The following is a 23,380-nucleotide window of genomic DNA, read 5'->3' as shown; positions in this document are numbered from 1 at the left end:
TACTGCGCCACCTTGCTGTGTGCTCTCAGTAAAGCGCACTCCAGCATTTATTGTATAAATCATCTCCCAAGGTTTTAACGACATTTTTTCTTATGCTGATGACCAATATGTTAAACCTGATTTCCCCAATGAAATTCAAATTACTAACTGCCTACTTATTGGCATTACATGTAATATTTAGACCTCAAAGCAATCACAGGATTGGGTACTACTGTCAACCCTAGAGATTAAGAAAGAAGGTCACTATCTGGCCAGTCTCACACAGGTACTGCGTGACCAGGGGAGTGGGGATTAGAGATGAACTCAGGATGATAAGTTTGTATCATTCCCAACGACAATGTGCTGCTGTAAGTACCTACGCTAGAAAATTCACATCTGTGTCCTCTTCCTCTTTACCTAACACTTCCAGTATGTCGCCAAAGCACAGTATGGTGGTCATGAGCAACAGCTCTGGAATCACATCTCGGTATGGGTCCAGAATCTGCTACTTATTATCCGTGAAATGCCATAATATATAGTACAATGTAGAGGGCGACACTTGGTGTATACATAAAGTAGCGTGGAGGCTGAAGTAAATAACTCCTCCTGGGGCAATCAGGAGACAGAGTAGTAAGAAAACAACATTTCACAGGGTTGCTGAAGATTAGATGCAATAATATGCATAACCGCACAGCACATGACTGGGTGGGGGAGAGAGCGCAAGTTTGGCTGGAGTCTTACAAAGTCTACTTTAGCTAAAAGCTTCTTGTTAAAGCGGGCAGAACCTAAAGGGCGAGAAAGTTATTCAAATATTCATTTTCAAGTAGGATGGCAGGTACCTTACAGGAAACATTTTAAGATTCTCCACTTGTAACTCCCTGTACAGGACTTTAAAATTAAAGCCCAGATCTGAGAAACACCAAAACAGCTGTCAATCTGTAAACTTGCTAATGATGCTAACGTTTGAGTCTTGTAAGAAGGGCCTTCTCTCACCTGACTCGGTTCTGCTGTTCTGCACCTCTCCGTTATTTTGTGGCTGCTGATTTATTACAGCACTGCTTTCTGACTGGCTGTTTAACACCTTAACAGCAGATCCCAGGTTTGCTGCTATGACAGGAAAATGCTGACCCCTCTTTAGAAGCTGCTTATGTTCCTGGTGGCGAAATCGTGGAGGTACTTCTCGAGGATACCGAGGCAAGGCCTGTGGCTGCGGCGGCTGCTGCTGCTGCTGCTGCTGCTGCAGTGGTGGTGGTGGCGGCTGCTGCTGCTGCTGCTGTTGCTGCGGCTGCTGCGGCTGCTGCTGTTGCTGCTGCTGCTGCTGATTGTTGGCTGTAGCTCGCTTGGCATTATTATTAGTGCTGGTTGCTGTGGAAGTGCCGTTATTAGAGTTGGCAGGCTGAGGCTGGCTTACACTGGGCTTTATCTGTTCTGGCACTAATCCCAACAAAAGAGAAGGGGTGGAGAAGATTAGCCAGTAAAGTACACCTTCATAGGAAGCCACCTAAATTCAAAGGCACTACAAACAACAATCCTAACAGAACAGAAGCTGTATGTGTGCAGGAATAGCCTCATTCACATGCTTGAGTTTTCTTAGAAGACATCACTGCCAGGAGTCAAATTTTATTTCCACTAACTACTTATTCAATAAGGGTATGGAGACTGTTGGCCTTCCAGACCAGGATAACGAATCATGCTCACCATCTCCTTCTCATATTACTCTGTGATCAGCAAGCAAGTACTCATACATGACCGTGGAATCTTGACTAAAATAATCAATGTGCTGCTGGGCCCAGAGGCGCAGACCTATAAGCCTAGCTACTCACTTGGGAGACTGAGATAGGAGGATCACAAGTTTGAGGCCAACCTTGGAAACTGAGTGAGATCCTGTCTCAAAATACAAAATAAAAAGGGCTGGGGATTCAGCTCAGTGGTAGAGCACTCCTTGGTTCAATCCCCAGTACTAGAAAAACAAAATACACAAAAAAACCAAAAACAGAATAAATGTGCTAAATCAAGTCTGTGTCCTAAAAGAATCATTAATTCTCTGGTAACTATTCTTATTCTGCTTCATTTTTAATGTTTGTCCCTACTGTACATCTGGGGAAGACAAGAACAAAGTTATGAGAAAACCTGCTGGTTTCCTTTAAAAAAAAAAAAAAAAGGAAAATTTAACAATGTCTTATTGATAAACTATAAAGTCTGAACCAAAGACAAACTCATGATACATACATAAATACAAAGATAACAGAATGAATCTGTAAGACTAATCAAAATTGGAGAAATAATTTGGATACTGTTTTGCAAATCTGAGAAACAAACACTTGTCTATGGAGACAGCGTGGTGTATGAGCTTTGGTGCCAGATGAACCCAGGTTTCAGTCTCACCTCTGCTTCACTAAGCTGTGGGTCTTCAGTTCAAGTTGTACAAACCTGACTGTCTCTAATCCCCACTGTGCAATGGGGAGGGTGCTATGCCTTACACAGCTCTCCAAAGGCTAAAGGGTTAATGCTTACAAAGCACAGAACATAAGACTATACAAATACTGGTTATTCTTTAAGGACTGGCACAATACAAACTTATACATTTGTAGCAGTTAAATATTTCTGTGAAATCTGCACCTATCTTCTAGACACCAGTCAGGTAAGTGGAGTGAAAACTCCGTGCTACTGTGAGCATACTTGAAGAAGACTCTCTGTTCCAAGGTTAAGGTTCTAGTCCTGGAAATTCGCTCTACTCTCACTCCCAGGATAACCTCTGTGTCTTCTCTATAAAGTAGGGATAATCTTGGTCAAGCGTCCAGTATACTGTAACCACTCAGTTAATGACAACTACTACTGTGGCCTATGTTATTTACAAATGCCATAATGTACAGGCTGCTGTACAACCTGGTCACCTGTGTTGTTTACCATGGTCACCAACTTGCTCTTGCCCACCCTCAGCTCTACGCCTTCACCTTCATCATGAACAACCTGACCTTCTATCCTCTTCCTTCTCAGAATACCTGGTGGATTCAGTCTACCAACATATTTTTTGAGATGGGATCTTGCTAAGTTACCCAGACAGCACTTAAACCATGATCCCCCTGCCTCAGGCTCCCAAGTAGGTGAGATTATGGGTCTGAGCCACCACACCCAGTTTACTATTTTTAAATATATAATCTTAGCCTCTTATTTGCTTCAATGTGACTTTCATGTTTCAAGGAATATAAGCAAACTGCAGTCCAGATTTTTAACAGTAGAAAATTACTAACATTCTTCCTATTGCTTGGAATCCTTTCTATTCTTCCCAATGCTCACTGACAAGCCTCTTATAATGTTCCAAGTGCTTTCTGGTTCTAATAACACTGTGTATGGAAATTGTCACCCAGACAATTTAATGTTCCCAATATATGCAATATGCAATGACGCATATTCTCCTTTGTATCTCACACATGGTAATAAGCAAATATTAGTTATCAAAAACATATTTAATAAGAATAAGGCACTAGGGGCTGGGGCTTTAGTGCAGTGGTAAAGTGCTTGACTCGTATGTGTGAGGCACTGGGACAGATCCTCAGCGCCACATGAAAATAAATAAAGATACTGTGTAAAGATACTAAATAAATATTTTTTAAAAAGAATAAGGCATTAGAATATTCTAAAGTGCCTCAAAAGGAAAGAAAGATGAAGTATATGCAACTATGAAATCATGGGAAACATAAAAGCTGACTCAGGCTTTACATGCTTAGCAGTGGATCTGGCCTGGTTCCAGGCAGTTACATGTAAGTTGAAGGTGGCACAGTTAGCTACTACTGCAACACAGCCTTGTTTGACATTTATTACTGAGAGAATGAAGCATTCTTTAAAACAAAAGCAAAAAACATTGTGACAATAAATTTATACTCCCCAAAATGTGGTACTCAGGAAAGAAGGCAACAAGAAAATGATCTTTAAATATTCCAGGAATGAGAAGACAGACTATTTGCTAGCACTGTGAAGGCATGTATAAGAACCCTAACACGAAATCCAAAGTGACCAGGAACTCAGAGCAATATCTACATCTGTCACTCAGCCACCCCATCCCCACCTCAAACTCAAATAAACGCTGCCCTTTTCAGCAGTAAAGTACCATATGGAAAACTAGGCTGAGAAAGGGACTCATTCCTGAGTCCAGAAAAACTCACTAAAACCAGCAAAGAAATTAAGACAGTGTAACTACTGGTCCTAAATTTTAACTACATATTCTGAGGTAGAATCCCAGATATAAAATGGGATATAATAGTTATGGATAAAGGAGAAGCTAAAAGTAGATAAAGATAGGGGATAGAGTCACTGGGTAACATATAAACAGTGAATAATTCTAGCTATTATATTTTGCATAGTTAAAAAATTAAGTTAATTATAACAGTAAGCAACTAAATCATTAGTAGGAGAAAAAATGAAAAATCAGAAACTTTTCATTCAATAGACAAAGAAAATGGAATTTAAAAAATTCAAAATTGTGGTTAATTCAAAATACAAAAGATGTTAAGAATTAGCTTCAAAATACCTAAGTCACAATAAACATAAAGGAGTTAAAAGTCATTTGGTAAAAGACAAAATTTCTTTAATGGGGTTAAGAAAAGAGAAACATACTTAAAGCAAATACTTTGCAAAAAGTACTTTTAAAATAATGCAGGAAGTGGGGCGGGAAGCACAGAGAAATATATACCACCAAGAAATGCTAAAAAAAAGCTAAATGAAAACAGAATTAACATCAGACAAGAGAAAATTCCAAGGAGAAAAGCATTATAAAAGATATTAACAAAAGGAATAAGTAAAAAAATGAGCAATTAAGAACTTATCAAAGTATCGAAATATGTAAATCAAATGGAGACAAAAAAAGAGAAAACAGTAAAACCATGTACCTCGACAGCAGTTAGTATAATATCTTTTTGACAAGCACACATGAAAATCATAAAAAATTACACACACACACAGTACTAAAGAAAACATCAATATAATGCAAGAGAATAAAAATACAGGTAAAGTTTCTGGATTGCAATACAATGTCATCAGAAATAACAAAATTTGCAAATAAAACTGCCTTAAATAAATCTGAGTTGAAAATAAAATAAATATGAAAACCACGGGATTATTAAAAAAAAAAAAAACAGTAAAACACTAAATACAGCTAAATCAATGCCCAGAGAAAAATTCATAGCCTAATTATTTCCAACAGACAAAAAAAGATAAAGCATCTAACTCAAGAAGGTAGAAAGTGAAGTAAAGAAGAAGAAAGAAGGAATCAGTAAAGATGAAAACAGAAATCAGTTGCTTTAAAGATGAACCTATAAGCCCGAGGCATGGTTATGTGGAAAATAGTTAACATTTTTAAATAAAAATGATAAAAAAAATCTGAAATTAAGAAATTTCCTTATGTTCAACTCATTATCTGCTGTAAGTCTGAAAAGCTACACAGCAGACAATGATTTTCCTGAAGAGGCAGGAAACCTAAACTGATTAATTAGCATAGAAAAATGGATTTATGAAAGTTCTCATAAGGACCAGAAAATCTTTTCGGTCAATACAATATACTTTTAAATTTACTTTTTACTAGAGTAGTTTCAAGACCCATGTATCTTTCTTTACATATTTAAATTGGTACAGAGCACAGTAAAACACATGGATACCAAGGTAACATTTTACCAGTAAGTCAAATGAAATTTTAGTAATCCCAAGCAATCGGAACAAAAAAAATTAAGAGATAAAATAGTACTAGGAATGAAACAGGAAGGCAAAATTTCAAATCTAGACATCATGGAAAGACAAGAAATACTGTGTACAATTTATACAAATAAAGCAGAAAATCCAGCTAAGCTTTATGCATAAAATAAGACAGTAAACAAGTATTTTAGGCTTTGTGGACCACACAGTCTCTGTCACAACTACTCCATTCTGCCACCTTAGCACAAAAGCAGCACCATGAACAACAGATTAATAAACAAATGCGACTGCGTTCCAATCAAATTTCATATACAAAACCAGGTGTGGATGTAGTTTTCTAGTCCCTGGTCTACAAAATGTAATTTACCAAAATCACAGAAGAATAGAAGGTTTTACACTATAAGACACTGAAAAGGTCCTCCAAGATTTATCCTTCTAAGAGGCACTGGGCTGGATGACTTTGGGGGGTGCGGGAGGTGTTAGGCAGGCAGACATACACAGAAAGAGGAGGGTGGGGGGGAACACCTTTAGGAATCCCTTACACCGCAGTAGATATGCACTGTAAAGTGCTGGTTCCTTATTTCTCCTCCACTTCACCACTGGCATCCCTAGTACCAGCAAACACAGCAAGTGCACAAGATTCCGCAATGCAGAACTGTCAGCGCGTGCGGAGAGCAGTGGAGAGCAGTACTGAGGAGGCACCCTGTGGAGCACCAACCTTCAAGAGGTGGAACACGGACAGCTAGGAAAGAAGACGGGCACAAGAATGACCAAAAGGAAGAGGATGGTGACAGCGACTGGTCAGCAGACTGCTGAATGAGTCAGTAGCTGTAAATAAATCTCTGCTCCACAGAAAATATAGTGCCAGCATGTGCGGTACCAGATAAGCTCAGCCAATATGGAAGGACATTCTAAGTAGTCCTAACATTCCATTGTCTAAACACAACAGAAAAATATTTTAAAGGAATTTCATTCAAGTAAAAAACACACATACCAGTAAAAAGTTAAATTTTTACTTTTTTTTTTTTTTTGTTGTTATGCTATGTCACAACTCACTTATTTCACAGTTTAAAGGAGCTGGGCAAAATTTGAGTTGGCCCAGAAATTTAAAAACAAACTACTCAAAGAATTTAAACCAACATTTCTTCAACTTCAGGACCTGTATGAAACAACAAAATAACCCTATTCTACAATTAAATTATTAACTTTTGCTAAATTTTACTACTTTATGAGTTTTCCAATATTTTGTTAAAATGTCTGTAAACCTAAAATTATTCTAATATATACAGTCCATTAATTGAAAAAATACATAGCAATTGTCTTATATTAAAATGAAAAATCAAGAATACATATATAGGACAATATCCAATACTAAACATACCAAGTGTTAAATCTGTAAAAACACTTTTTAACCAATATTTACTTCTTTAAGCTTTGAAATAACTCTTGAAATCATGCTTTGATGATACCTTAAGCTATACATTATTGCTATTTTTCAACAATTTAAGGTTTATATAATAGCTTTCAAGCTGGGTGTAGTGGCTCATACCTGTAATCCCAAGAGGGAGCCTGAGGTAGGAGGATGGTAAGTTTGAAGCCAGCACCAGCAACTTAGGGAGACCCTGTCTCAAAATTAATAATAAAAAGGGCTAGAGATGTACCTCAGTGGTAGAGCATACGTGAATTCAATTCCTAACATTAAAAGAAAACAACAACAACAACAACAACAAAAAAAAAACCCTTCATTTTCACATTGGCTACACTGTAAATCTTCGAAACTACTGAATGAAAAGATGGGCGTAATATACAAAATACCATTTTAACACATGATTACTTTAACAGAATAAAGCCTTAAGTTGACTTCAGAAAATAAAAACGACATGCAGATTTGAATTTCAATTATTGAAAGAACTGAAAAAGTTAAGACTACCAGCTGAAGATGTTTATATCTATATATCTACAGAACATACAGTACCTTTAAGTACTTCTTTTGGCAAACTTTAAATTTAATAGAAGTACTATTTCTAATCTCAATTTGAGTCACTGTCTGGAAAATAAAAACAATCAGGTTAGTCTCTGAAGACAAACTGGCATGAAAGCTCTTAAGAAAATGTTACTCTCACCTAAAATCAACTATTTAGAATTTTCCTAAGTATTTCTCTTTTATTATGTTTAGAAAAAATTTTGTCTTCTCAGCAAATGAAATTAGGCATTATCAACCAAATAAAAAGTATACTAAAACCATTCACTAGGGCTGGCGTTGTGGCTCAGTGGTAGTGTGCTCGCCTAGCAAGCACGAGGCCCTGGGTTCGATCCTCAGCACCACACAAAAGCAAATAAAGGTATTGTGTCCAACTACAACTAAAAAATAAATATTAAAAAAAAAAAAAAAAAAAACATTCACTAATAATTAGAAATTTAGATATTCAAAAATTATAGGGCTGCGGTTGTGGCTCAGCAGATGAGCGCTTGCCTAGCATGTGCGAAGCCTGGGTTTGATCCTCAGCACCACATAAAAACAAATAAATAAAATAAAGGTATTGAGTCCAACTACAACTAAAAAAAAAAAAATAAATATTTAAAAAAAATTAAAGGACAAAATTTCTACCTGTTAAATAACTAGGCTAAACGCCACAGGTTTGATGCTTAAAAAATTCTTAAAGTACAATTATTCTAATTATATTTTTATAAATGTCATCTACAAACATTCTTTAAAATCTTTATTGTTTTATGCTTTTAAGAGCCTCAAAATAAAATCCTTGTAGACACAAGAAAAGTTAACATGCAACAAATTAGCATATTTCAAGTTTAACCGTGTATCAGGCAACATCATCACATCTTTCTGTCTTCTCTGTTAGTATTTCTAAATGTGATTGATAGTTCATTCTTTAATTCTAAACTTCCAAATCAATTATTCTAGCTGCTCCACTAAAATAATAAGGTAGCTTTCAATAATGTGCACATTTAAAAAGCTGTCTAATGACAGAGGAAGAGCAGACAAGTTTGGGTGAGAACGATTCTTGCAGCTTTCTGATGAACAGCAGCAACACTATCTTACTGGGGCACAGATTTTCAAGACACAAACCTGATGAGAACTTCAAAGTAGATTAGAAAATTCTCTATGGTAAGACATTCCAAAGAAAGGTGTTTCCAACTTCTGTTTCTTTCCCACTCTGCAGCTTTCAGTAGGAAATGCAGGGAAAGCACAGTGTCATTGTACTGCTCTATTTCTCCGGTATTTGAGGCCCAATAACTTGAATTCCATCTCCTTCTATTTTAAGGAGAGTCAGAGAGAAAAGCACCAGCTTGTTGAACAATGCAAAAAGCAGTTTTATTTAATTAAGATCAGTTTGTAAATAAAATTTATTTAAACGCAAACAATATACTACTATAAAAATCATCTTCTTGCTCATTCGTAAGTATACTGAGTGACTTATATACACTCCCTGGCACATATTAACTCTACTCAGTTCTGGAATGCTTAAGGCTCCAGAGGGCAATCTGGTTTTTAAGCTGATACAGCTTAAGATGCAATACTAAAATTTTTACTGAGGATAAATGGCTATAATTTTAAGTCACCAACAGAAAATCTGGAAAAACACTAAATGCCTGCCAATCCACTAACTCCCCTTAATTCTTAGTAAGTAGTTTGAATTGAATGGCTCTTTGAAAAATAAGTTTTAAAAACTTATATGAAATGTAACGAACTTTTAAATATAGGCACAAGGAAATCTTATTTCTGTCGAAAAGTTTTGAGGAAAAATACCAAACATCAAGATAGCATAGAACAATCAGTTGAAAATTAGATATCAAAAGTAAAAATAAATATAAAATTGCATTCACTTAGTTTTAATTCACCTCACAAACTCTACAAAAATATGATGTATATATTTTTCTGTGTTTTAGGAAAACACCGGTTCTGCTCCCTCAAGGGACTCTTATCACCCTATCCAAATCCCCCCACACCCCACTTGAATTACCAACACAAAAAGAAATAACGAATCTGTCTTGATACAATTCTCCAGGTGTAGATCACTCAAGATCTCCCTGAGGGGCTGGGGTTGTGGCTCAGTGGTAGAGCACTGGCCTTGCATGTGGAGACCCTGGGTTCGATCCTCAACACAATATAAAAATAAATAAATGAAATAAAGGTATTGTGTTAAAAAAAAAAAAAAGGTCACCCTGAGTTTCTTCATTAGTGTAACTCAGGATGAAACCACTGTATTAGTGAATTTTCCTCTTCAGCAAAATGAGCAAGTTGTATCTGTTCCAACGTATACGATCTTCTTTTAGAGATGGAGGACACCCACAATGTTTATAATATGGTACCTCTAAAACCTGTATTTAATCTACTCATTGAATCTTATCCAAATCTAAGATTCAGAAAAGTGAGACAAACAAAGATTTGCTAATCTGAATCTATTTTTAAAGCAAATATCACATGGGGGTTTCATCGTCTAAGAAACTTTGGAAAAGTGTCCTAGAAGATAACGTAGCAACATCTAGAAAGCTCTGGCTTCCATTTGAGACTCAAAAGAAAGTAAATAAAAAAGTGAATAAGTAAATAAAAAAAAAAGATAGCACCGAAAAATTCAGCTAGAAGTTAGTAGCAGAACACCATAAAAATCTCAGAGCTGGGACAGGTGCATATGCCTGTAATCCCAGCAGCTGGGGAGGTTGAGATAGCAGATCAAGAGTTCAAAGCCAGCCTCAGCAAAAAGGGAGACACTAAGCAACTCAGTGAGACTCTGTCTCTAAATAAAATGCAAAATTAGGCTGGGGATGTGACTCAGTGGTCGAGTGCCCCTGAGTTCAATCCTTGGTATCCCCCCCACCCCCCAAAAAGCCTCAAACAGAAATATTTTTTTAATTCAAAGGAAAGTCCCAAAGTTAGAGATAATAAAGGAATTATCTTAAATCACTGAAGATCTGAATTATTTAAGAAATACAGGATGGTGCTAGGTAAGCATGTCTATAATCCCAGCAGCTCAGGAGAGTGAAGCAGGAGGGTTTTGAGTTCTACAAAACCTCAGCAAATTATTGAGGCCCGACGCGATTAAGCGAGAATAAAAAGCACTGGAAATGTGGCTCAGTGGTTAAATGCCTTTGGGTTCAATAGGAAGGAAGGAAGGAAGGAAGGGAGGGAGGGAGGGAGGGAGGAAGGAGAAACAAGTGGTTATTTTTTTAATTATAAAAAATATTCTATATCAATGCATAAATGCATTCTACTGTCATGTATAACTAATTAAAACAAAAAATTATAAATATTCTATATAAAAATAAAATTTGAAACACTGTCTAAAAACGCTTTCAGAAAATAAACATCAGAGTCAAAAGTATTTTCTACATCTGGATAAATGGTGGGATTTTACTCTCATCAAATGAGTTTAGAAAATAAAAATTTAAAAATTGGCAAGACTGGGCTGGGATTATGGCTCAGTGGTAGAGCACTCGCCTAGCATGGGCGGGACCAGGGTTCGATCCTCAGCACCACATAAAAAAATAAAGGCATTGTGTTGTGTCCATCTACACCTAAAAAAATTGGCAAGATTGACAAAATACAATTATTCTGTGAAGAGATATATATTTTATATTTTCAAATGTGTGTGTATTCCAAATTGAAATGCAAACTTTTGGAAAACATTTGTCTTTTGGAACAAATGAAAGGGATCCATTCTCTTCCCTCACATTTGTCACCTCACTTTCCCTAAACCAAAGGGAAGAGCTCTATACTGTTTAAGAATATCAGCCCTAACTTAGGAAAGTACTCAACACAGTCACTGAAGTTTAGAACTAGAGACCAAGCTATAAGGATAAGTTACACAATTCTCCTTTCTTCCTTTTGAACATGTATTTGCAACTTCTGTGAATGTATTCCCTATAGGGCCTGGCACTGGGCAAAATACAGATATCCTACCTGATACCTCATCCTCGAAACGATTTCAGACATATGATAGTCTATAATGCTGAAAATTCTTGCATCAAAAACACTACATGAAGCATTAATGAGATTATACGATGAGCTCATGTAAATAGTGAACAAACACCAGATAAAACACCAGTTTTGCTCTACCAGATTCATAGAGATATTCCACCCTGTTCTCATGCTAAGATGTATTCCTTGTACCAAGGTGGAGACGCTGCACTGTGGTTCACCCTTCCCAGGTTCATTCTACTTCATTTTGTTTGTTTATTTATATGCGGTGCTGAGGGTTGAACCCAGTGCCTCACACATGCCGGACAAGCACTCTACCACTGAGCCACAACCCACCCTGCCCTCTAAAAAGCAAATCCTATTTGGGTGGGAGGGAACCCTGAAGTGGCTGGAGAAACTGAGAGCATGCTGCGCAGAGAGCTGTGAGACAGCAAGGACCCGGCAGCTCCACAGGGGGATTAAATCTGCTAAGTGCCAGGCGTTAGATCCCTTATCTCTTCATCCTCACCATAATTCTATGCATTTAAAACATTAACCTTTTATAGACAGGCAACTAAGGCTCAGAAGATGCCTGCCCAGGCACAAACATCTGGCAATCAGAACTAAATCTAAAACCAATCTGACCCCCAAACAAATTCCCTAAAAACAGGGAAATTACTTCACAGCCATTAAAACTGATATTATTAAGACTGAAACATGAATGCATGCTCAATGAGTTATTAAAGGAAAAGATAGTGGGACAGAATGCAACCAAGGTCTATGTGTTGTTCATTTTCCACTGGGCCAGCCTTAGCTGTAGATTTTACCCCAAATGCTGCTGCCTGAAAGCAGCAATTCAAGAATTTCTATCAGTATATATAAAAATGAGATATCTATTACACACTCCAGGCCTATGATTTATTTTTTCTAGATGTCATTTCATTCCCCAAACATTTAGATGGTCTGAATCATCTCCTTTTAAGAGAGACAAACTGAATTTAAAAGTTAAGGAAATTGCCCAAGACACAGAAATAAGCACTGAAAAGCTAACAAACTCAAGTCTATCTAACTCAGAAGCCTGGACTTCTAACAATTATAACTTGTTTGTGTTAAAATTCCAGGATTATCTTTAGTGGTTGATTCAGTGTCTTATGTCTCCAGCCGAATCTGCTGTCTCTAGGCTGTGTTTCATCAAATACATTCTCCTATGGTTACTACACTGGGAAAAGACTCCCGTGGCATACTTTTTCTCATTTTGAGAGATAGACCATACTTTCATTAGAATTAAAAGAATACAAAAATACAAACCAAACACAGATAAACAAATTATGGTTTAGTATTTTGTCCTAGCCTAAAGGATTTGTAAAATTGATTGTAACTGAAAAGGCTACTTCTAACTCTTGCTAATCCATCCTGGATTCTCTACTAAAATTGGAACCAGAAGACTCCCAATTTGTTTTCTTTGAAACAAGGGAAGACCTAATGATTGCCAATGTAGCATCTCAGCCCAGGACACAATTCCTCAGACTCCCACAGATTTCTAATTACCGTGGGCTCTTTACCCTTAGTCCCTAACCCTAAGGAGAAAGTTATGAACAGTTTACGACTTAACTACTTTGTCTTTCTCTTTTTACTTCCTGCTGCTTTGTCTTGCTCAGTCTTAACCCAGACAGCTGAAGTATGAAATCTTTCATTTCTACCAATTTTAAATCTAGTAGTATTATAAGCAAAACCATGTACATTTGCTAGAAACAAAAGATTTTTGTCTAAAGCTAAAAGGAATCCTCAGCATTTTCCACAACCTTATTCAGTACACAAATCTAGATTTACATGTATAAATCTATGTATTGTCTTTTCTTAATTAAGAGGAAAGGAAAATGGTGACTTTGATGTACCTAAAAATAATAATTTCACTGACTATTTCCCATGGAAGTAGAAGGATATTTTCCCCCATCATGTTAGTATAGGGCTATAAATATTATTTGTTTCATACCTCAAAGACAACTTCTACAGGAAGAAAAACATCTGTTATTAGTAAAGCCCTAGTTAGTCATAACCTCTGCTTCCATTTAAAAAAAAAAAATAAGCAATACAAGTTTGTCTTTAAATTATCTCATAAAGTCAAAGTACTATCACGGCATATTAGGGATCAAACCCTAGTCTAACTAATATCACTGAATACCAGCCTACAACACAAACAACATGATTTCTACTATGCAGACAGTAGACAAAAACACTGAACTAAACCCCAGTTCTAACAGGAGACCCTCCCACCTGTGTAACATCAGGTTATGGGTACTCTGCAGGGAGGAGCATCTCAGAGTCTGAGGTGACCAGGCTTTGTCACTAAGAAACTTAAGATCTAACTGGCTCTCAAAAAATTAAAAAACAGCCAGGTGCAGTGGTACACACTAGTAATCCCAGCAATTCAGGAGGCACAGACGGCAGGATCACAAGTTCAAGGCCAGTCACAGCAACTTCGACCCTGTCTTAAAAAATGAAGAGTTTAGGATCCAGTTCAGTGGTAAAGTGTTCCTGGGTTAAATCCCAAGTACCACCCTTAAATAAATAAATAAAAATAAAAAATAGAACCACCCTCTGACCTAGCAGTCCCTCTTCTGGACATCCACCAAAGAAAGTGAAGTGAACCGGCACCTTATGGAAGCACCTGTGCTCCCAGCTCACTGCAGCATTTCTCCCAGGAGCCACAGTAGGGAGCAACCTGGGGTCTGTTGACAATTAAGAGAAACTGTGGCGTACTCATACAGCGGAATCTTTTTCACCATTAAAAAAAAGATCTTGCTATTTGCGACAACAGGGATGGACCTGAAGGACATTTAGAATCGAGAGCAGAACAGGTGTGACCATGGGCAGGACGGGGGCACGGGGAGATGCAAGCCGAGGGCACGAAGCTGCGGTTCCTTGGATAAACAAGCGTGCAGCTATCATACAGTCCAGGGACCAGTGCTAACAATCTTATGATATACGCTGGAAATTTGCTAAAACATAATTTCAGGTTCTCTTAACAACAAAAATATATACAGACAACTATGTGGGATGATGAATCTGTTATCTTGCTTGACTGTAGTATTCATTTCTCTATGTGTATTTATATCAAAAACAGCAGCACTGTGTGGGCCAAAACCCATAGACATCACATAGACACAAACACAGCACAAAAATAAAACAACACATTTTTATGAATTAAAAAAAAAGTGACTAATTATGAAGGGAGCAAAACAACATGATGAATTTGCAAGTGACTTTCATATACTCAGCCCAACATTCTCAGAGTTGTGGAGAATCTAAAAACAAGAAGACCTGAATATTGTTCAGATTTTATGTAAGGATGTAAAAGGATGCTTTATATTTGGAAAGATATAAACAGTAGCTACTCAAAAATTATGCTGGAGAAACAGATATACATGGGTCAGCCAACAGTCTAAGATAGGATACAGTCAAGTGCCCAATTTAAGATGTGTCATAAGACACTAAGAAACTGGAGAGGGAAAGATCAATGGTGGGTGGAGTGACCCATTAGGAGATGAACTTAGAGGTTCAGAAAACCTAAAAGGCATGATGAAGACATCCTTGCTTGAGAAACTGAATCAAAAAGAAAACAAGAATAAACATCAAGGAGATTAAAAATACTCTGAAAAGTACAAAGGAGTGGTAGAGAAACAGGTTTAGACCACAGGAGTTCAGATCAAAAGAAGCCCTTAAAGCCATGCAGGGCGGTTTGGTGTTGAAGCAGGAAAAACTAAGGACAAATTAATATTCCAAAACGGGCAGATGGGCTGAGGAAAGTGGAATTTTAGAAAAATTAATTTGGCAACGTTCCTCCCTGTATTCTCTATCCCTTAAACATCTGGATTCAAAGTCGCAGTCTGAGCTGTAATTCCTCTCCTGATGTCAACAGCTGCCAATTCTGTCAGTCACACTTCACACATCTCTCAACCACCTTTTACTCCCACTGCCAAGATCCCAGTTCAAGCCCACACTGCCCTCTCTATTCCTAGTCTTCCCTCTCTGTTCTTATTTCTATTGGTGAAACTGGGAACTACTGACAAAGACATTCCTAAAGAACAGCTTATGATCACGACACTCTCGATGCAAACACCTCTGCTGGTTCTCTGCTCCTTGAGCAGCATCAAGCCCATGGATCCCTGCCACCTCCAGGCCTACGTGCTGTCACTGCCCTGGATACCTCTATGTTAGAGACTCAAACTGCATGGTCTTTTCCACCTCCCTCTTCTGCCCAGAATGCATTTCTTCTCTCAGCTCTCTCTTTTAAATCCTTACCTACTGACAGGTGAACAGGCTATTTGGAGGTGGGGCCCAATTAGGAAGTAGGCCACTGGAAGTACACATGTGAAGTCTGTCTTGTCCCTGATCCCCTCATCCTCGAACGTCTCCTCCCTCTCCCCGACCCAACTCTGTTTCTTGGTTGCCAGAGTTGAGCACCTTTCCTCTGTCACACCCTTCCATCACGATGTCCTGCCCAACAGTGCATCAGAGCAGCTAACCATGGACTGAAACCATAAGGCAAGGTAACTCTTTCCTCCTTTAAGTTGGTATTTTATTACACTGACAAAAAGCTAACACAATATAAACGGTGTTCGAGGCCTTCTTTGACCTGACCCCTATCTGTCTCTTCACCCTCAACTCTCCTGACTACCTGCTAGGTAGTTAATTCTCCAGGAGTACTACCACTGCATATAACATCATAGTATTTTTTTCTCAGTCGTCTGAATGATGCTGATCCCTTTGTCATTTTATTGTGACTAGCCAGTTCATATTATGAGATTCCTAATCTCAAGGAGATCTGCTTTAACCCTTGTGTTAGGTTAATTATCACTACTCTGTGCTTCTGGATAACTTGATTCTTTAGCCAAATCATATTATACACTTAACTATGACTGTACACTGTACCCTTTCTCCAGTAAAGTATAAGCTACATTTGTTTTTATTCACTCTTATACAATTGCACCCAATAAATATTACCTTAACTAACGTTGACCTCAAATAAAGACAGGCAATACTGTGAATGAATATACTAATGAAATGCAGAGACCACATTTCTGATACAGCTAAAGATGACAATTGATAACACTGAGGTCTAACAAGTTCAGTCTCTGTGAGCCTTACACCTTTCATCACCAAGCAGTCAGCTTCTGGGAGGGTGGAGGACTCCTGATTCAGGGTCTGAGGAATTAGGCTCCTGTTTCCTTCTCACCCTCATGTCTTCTGCTTAGGGTGTACTGGGTGCTGCTGGACCTGGTTCAACGACCATAAGGTTAGCAATATTATTGTGTTAATGTAGAGATGAATGTCACTACTGTGTCTTCTAGAAGGAGTAGGGGGCAACATTATACAGAGAACAAGGAATAAAGCAGGCAGAACCCCAAGGGATGGAGTGGGATCCTAGAGGTAGCTCCATCCCAAAGACCTTTAGATGGAAGACTTAAGGAAAACTACATGTGGCCAAAGACCCAGAACAAGGGAGTATGTTCCAAAGCAGTGTTCATCTAAGAGACAGCTTAAATGGTAGTACATTCTAAAAGTGGTAATATACACCACGATAAAGCATAAAACCCAAAGGATGACTCCACAGTAAAGTCACTGAAGAAGTCTGTTCCCACCCCTGTTTTTTTCACTCTTCTCTCCCATCCTGGAGGTGAATAAAAATGCATATCAACAATCTTGCTTTAGTGGGGGTCAGGGGGGAGAATAAAAAAATAGCTTTAAACGTACCTTTGATTTTTTGTTCAGTGGCCTAAAATAAAAACAAACAAACAAAAAACAATGTAAATATGAAACTGAAAGAAATGGATTGTTATGATAAAATGCTCATATATTAGTTATATAAAACATATACACTTTTATTTAAAAAAGGAATTTGTCACTTAGATGAATTGCACGGGAAAAGATATGCAAAGAAAGCATGCTTTTCCCATAGATGTGCCCCATTGTCCCTGATACTATGTTCATTAAAAAAAAAAAAGGAAAAAAAAAAGTAACATTTCTTTACACATAAAGCATAGACAACATTGTATTACCATATTTAATTTTTAAAATGGGAGCTGCACTTTTCTCATCATTTTGTTTAAAAATGATTTTTATGTAATTTTCACCTTCTCACATAATGGATTTAATAGACCTCTGCATGTTTAAATGGCTTCAAAATTTGTTACAAATGATAAAAGACAAATTAAGTTTTAAGAAAAGCTGCATATAATCACTTTGGCCAAACTAGTAATAAATTTAATCCCTGCAGGGTAAGTTACAATTACAGTTAAACACAGTCAACTTTTAAGTTATTTGTGAGTGGGAAAATCTTCAAAAACTAATGTCACTTCTGACACATCTGACAATTCACTAAAATTACTGTGATCAGAAGCTGAACTGACATGAACTCTGCTCTCACTACTTTCTAACCCTGCTCCTACACCAGGACTAAGGAGGGAGAGCAGGTTGCCTCTGGGTGCCTAGCCCAAACTTCCAAGAGCCTCCAGAACTGTAGACAGAGGGTCCCAGGCAAAAATCAACCTTTTCGTAAGACCAACTGTATAGGAGACACAAGAACAGGCAGGCAGATGAGGAAAGACTGAGTAATTGGTAACTCGATAGCCAGGAATGATTTCTAAATGAAGACAAGCTAGTCATGGGGCATGGCAATTCATTTTGCTTAGTCATATTAAATTATTAAATTACCAAAAATTCCATTTTAATTAATATCATTATTGATATATATATGGTAAAAACTGTAATAATTATTCTAATATTGAAGCCACACTAAATATTAATCTTTCCCTGGGGGCTGACCCTAGACACTGAAGTGCTTTATGAAGTTTTAAAACATCACAGATTCATAAAATAATGGAGGCCCATCTTTTGATCTATGAATAAAAATTAAAAGGAAAAAAACTGATGAGAGGACAATTTCAAAAGATCAGTCAACTAGCTTGACAACACCTGATTTATTTCTGGGAAAAGTCATTCTTTAAAACCTGACAATAGGAAAAAACAAATATTCTTAGAATTTAGTAAGAACACTTTTAAGTATTAGAAGTATCATGTCAAATAATATGATACATAATTTTCTGAAGCTAAAGAATTAGTATAAAAATTGTATTGCATGTCAAAAACTTAAAAAACAAACAAACAAAAAAAAACCTAAACTAGTCTCTTCCAAAGGAAACTAAATTGCAGGACATAAAAACCATGACCACATTGTTAAAGTCCAAGACATACAGTGATGCTCCTCTAAGTCTCACAACATAAAGGTCATGTGCCAGCAATTCCTTTGGAAAAACTCTTCAATGTTGCCACCAGAACAATGGTCAGCCTCATGTAATAGCCTCTCATCTATGGAGAATGGCACTGAAGAGATGTCCCTCGGACAGTGGCTTAATATAAACAAGGAATGTAAGTAATAGAAACCAACAGCACCTGATTAGGGGAAAGGGAACTGATAAGAGCTCTACTTCTATGAAGTAAATTTTTGTGGGATGATCTATTAAAATGAGAATTTTCCCGAATGGGCTCAGTGAATTTAATAGCAATTTTCTGCACTGTTCAAAACTAACCACCAGTCACATGTGGCTATTGACCACTGAAATGTGGCTAGTCTAAATTGAGACATGCCAAATGCATACCGGATTTCTAATATTTAGATTTTTTTTTTTTGCAGTGCTAGGATCGAACCCAGGGCCTTGTGCATGTAAGGCTGAAGCACTCTTCCAACTGAGCTATGTCCCCAGCCCCCTAAAATTTAATATTTTTAAAAGAATATAAAATATCTCTTTGGTGGTATTTTGGCTCTTTGGGGTTCCAGAAAATGTTAAAATATCTTCATTTTGTTTTAAAATGACCTTGTCATTTAAACCTCTGGGTCTCAGTTTCCTAGTCCCTCCAATGGAGAAAATAATTGTCCTGTCACAATACCTTTCAGGGCTACTGTGAGGGTTAAACAATAAAGTATGAAAGGTCTTTTTTGGAAAACAAAACACTACATATTATTTAAACAGGAGGCATCATTTTAGATCTTCCTGCACAAGAAAGTTAAAAGGTTCTGGCAAACCTATAAGCAACTGTGATTTCCATTTTTAATGTTTCTTTCTTAAGAAAATCTGAGCTGATTCCATAATCAATTATCACAACTGCCCCGATTCATTAAAGGTAGCATCAGACAAGTGGCTGGGTGCTCTGACAAGCTCTGCACTGCTTTCCCAACTCCCCAATCCTAAACATACTTCAGTCGTTAAGAGCCTATGTCTGAAGCCAGATTGCCTGGCTTTGAAACCTGGCTCTACTGCTTATACTATGTGACCATAGTCAAGTCAGTTAACTTCTCTAAAACTTGTTTTCCTCATACACACAACAAGGGCAAAACGGCCCACCTCAAGAGTTGCCTCGAGGCTGAAGGGATGCGACTCAGACAGCGCCTTGCCTACAGAAAACATCTGCTAGAAGCTGCTCCTTCTGTCATCGGCCCTACCTGCCCCTTCTTAGGCTCAGTCTTTCCTCCTGCATTTGGAATAAACTGACCCTACAATCATTACCAGTCCCCCGCTCTTGGCTTCCCATTTTTCTAATCCTTTACAAAGTCTCAGCAGTGTGAGGTATTACAGCCTAGGAATAAAGAATTAATCTAGTTCAATTCACATATACTGGATGGGATAATTACTGATGAGCAAGCTTTCCTGTGATTTAGCAGACAGCACCCAGTCAAGGACGCAGGTCTAATGAATAAAATGAGTTTTTAAAAATGAGGGAGAAAAAAAGAGTAATGTGGAATCAGGGGCAGGACTGTAAGAGAGCATTTAACTGCCCCAAGTGAGTGCCCAGCTCTAGCCTGGTCATGTCATCACCAAGGTTACCAAGAAAAGGTACTTATTAGACTGCTTAATTGACCCCCCTCCCAAAAGGGGAATGAGGTTTTCTAAAACCTAAGTCTCATTTAAACCTGACTTTAGGTCCACATTAGTCAATAAAGCCTATAAAAATCCCTTTAGATCTTAACACAGTAACAACAAAAAAACCCATGAATGGTGAAACATTCTGACACTAAAAGATCCCAATTTGCACTGTTGCTTCCCCCAGCCCTCAACCATTATGTGCTTTCCAGGAACTACAATTACATGCTTCAAGTAAAGGTTATACTAAATTATCCCTTTGTAATTACCTTATTTTCAACCTCCTTTTTCCACATTACAGTTCCCTTAAGATCCCTCCAAGATTTTTTCTCTAAAGACAGAACTTGGAGGGAGAGGCACAGTAACCTGCTGCTACTGTTCTTGTATCCCTGGCCCCTAAAATATGAAAACTGCATTCCCATGTTCTAGCTGATTACTGTCTAAGAATCAGAAAATAAGAAAATAGCCCTAATTCTTAGATGTGAGGGATAACTTTTTTTAGGAAAAGGTTTTTCAAATATAAAGAAATTATAAAACAAAGTCATACAACCATTGATCTTTATAGTAATTAAGAGATTAGGACTGAAATACAATAAAAATCATCCAATTGTTAATAAAATCTCTTTAGAGAAAAACCAAATATTCAAATTTATATTTAAACGATAAACAAAAAAAGAAAAATTCTCCTGGTAAAAATACTGTAGTGAGTCTTGTAGGTGTCTAATTGTTTATCAAAGAAGTTGTGTTACCTGGTTTTCATTTAAAATAGAAAATAACCCACGGTACGAATTTAAACTTCTTTTAAAAGACCAATAGTGGCTATTAGGAATAGTCAAATCTATGTATTTTCTCTATTCATAGCATAAGGGCCTATTTTATAATGTTATAAAAATTATTGTAATATATTATTTCCCAATTTTAAAGTTCAGGATAATATTCTGCATCAGAAGAATACAGCCATGGCACTGGGTTTTGAAAAAAAGCCCCAGCTGGAGGGATCAGAGGACTTCCATTCTATTCCTGGTTCTGTTACCATTATAAAATCAAGGTCAGCCACTTAATTTTTAGGTTCCTTATATTGAAAGTGAGACTAGACAGATAACATCTGAAGTCTTTTTCAGAAATGAAAGTATGCCTATGTACAAAACAGGCAGACTGTTTATACTGTAATGAGTTTGTGTTCCAACACTTATGTAAATGGACCTGCCCACCTGGCTCAGTCTGACAACTGTCTCCATACACCTGCTGGCTGCTACTAGCTTGTCTTAAAACTCTTGTGACTCACAATTGTTCACATGGGCTGTAAGTGTGCCAATTTGGGAGTTTCTTTTCTCATTTTTTAAAAGAGCTATTTGGTAGCAGTCTATGGAAATACCAGTGTCCTTACGTCATCAACAAGTTGTATTCCAATTCGTTGTAAGCTGGTTTTCTAAAATTTGGAGAATAGTCATATTTACAGTACACCTGTAAATGAACTTAACATTTATTGATTTTAGGTACTAAACTTTCCTTTATGTTGTGGGGTAGATACCACTATGTGTCTATGGGATTCACAGGAATACTACTGATACTGAAGATACACAAAAAGAAACAGATTTCCTGTCTCTGAAGCCTCTGATGACGGATCTGGAGGACACAGTAGGGCTCAGAGACTGGAGGCATGAAGTAAGGCAGGGTTGAACTAGAGGCATGAAGTAAGGCAGGGATGAACTAGAAAAAGTGTTGAAAAGCTGTCACTTCAGATTTAATGAGAAGTCAAATGGCACACTAATCACCATTCATGTGCTAGAGAAAAATGTATGCTGGGCACACACAGGGTCTACTTTTACTGAGTTGAGGATTTATAAATTTGATTATGAAAGAATATAAAGATGAATTTTTAACAATTAGAGCCACTATTTATGTATGTTACAACTTAACATTATATTCACAAAAATATAATATTTTAATAAACCATTCCAGTGACCTTTCCCTTTCTTGGAATTTCAATGAATTGGGTAAATTCCACACAAACACACTTGGATATGCCTTAGACCTCTTCTCTAGCTCTTTCACATACATTGTGATTTACTAGCTGAATCTTGAAATTGTTAGGTGCTACAACCAACCAGGCCTACTAAGACGCTTGGATGTGCTGGCCAAACTACTGAATTTATATGAAACACAGTCAAGCATCCTCCATCAACCCTTAATTATCTAAGAAGTTCCCACGGGTAAATGACCTTCAAACATGGAACAAGAGTCTGATTAGCCTTCCCCCAACCTTAGGCTTACAGAGGACACAACTTCTTCATAAGTTCTAAGCAAAGACTGATAAAACTGTGAAGAGACTGTCCCATATAAACAAGCCTCTTGAAACAGACTGAATTTGGGGGACCCTCTAAAATTAGGAACAACTTTCTCATGCTGGGCCTAAAGGCTGAAGGGCTGTAACCTGCAGGGCCTGCAGGGCATCAAGCAAGATGAGAATGGAGACTTACTCTCCCCAGGCCTGTCCAGCACAGGCTAACTAAACCAGCATAGATCTATTTCGTATCTTCTGTTTCACTTTGCCACTTCTCTTTAAAATCTTTGTTCCCCTCAGAGCTTCCAAAGATAGAATTTTTGAAATGAAAAGTTCCTTCTATCTTTCTTCAAAGCAGGCTTTGAATAGAGCCTGTTTTCCTATCAATTTGATTCTGAATATTTCTATCGCAATAAGCAGTATACCCTACCTCTTCCTATGTCAGTATTAGTGACTCTCCCTGGTCTCACCCCCAACAGTTTTTGGCAAGTTCCAACCAGGAGCAAATATCTTGCCCTGAAGCAACATATCTCAAGTTGGCGGTGATCTCTCAGGAAGATAAGGCTCAGGATTCAAATGCTTGCCACTAGTCAAACACGC

At 37.5% G+C, this 23,380-nt stretch overlaps 1 protein-coding gene across 5 annotated transcripts in view; it reads right to left on the bottom strand.

Annotated features, from left to right (window-relative positions):
- The window catches only part of Tnrc6a (trinucleotide repeat containing adaptor 6A), an 87,364-nt gene that overhangs the window by 41,476 nt on the left and 22,508 nt on the right, over nucleotides 1–23,380 (bottom strand). For 4 of the 5 annotated variants that reach the window (XM_071605543.1, XM_027948477.3, XM_071605540.1 and 1 more), the window contains 2 exons: nucleotides 17,333–17,354; nucleotides 973–1,413 (listed from right to left, as the gene is read on the bottom strand). In XM_071605543.1, the coding sequence (XP_071461644.1) occupies nucleotides 973–1,413; nucleotides 17,333–17,354 (463 nt within the window). Of the gene's footprint in view, nucleotides 1–972; nucleotides 1,414–16,728; nucleotides 16,856–17,332; nucleotides 17,355–23,380 lie in introns of all 5 variants that reach the window. The other variant, XM_071605542.1, reaches the window with a different exon arrangement.

Source organism: Marmota flaviventris, chromosome 19, assembly GCF_047511675.1.
Source record: "Marmota flaviventris isolate mMarFla1 chromosome 19, mMarFla1.hap1, whole genome shotgun sequence".
Lineage (NCBI taxonomy): Eukaryota > Metazoa > Chordata > Mammalia > Rodentia > Sciuridae > Marmota > Marmota flaviventris.
Note: the sequence above shows the minus strand (reverse complement) of the source record. Positions and strands in the feature narration are given on the sequence as shown.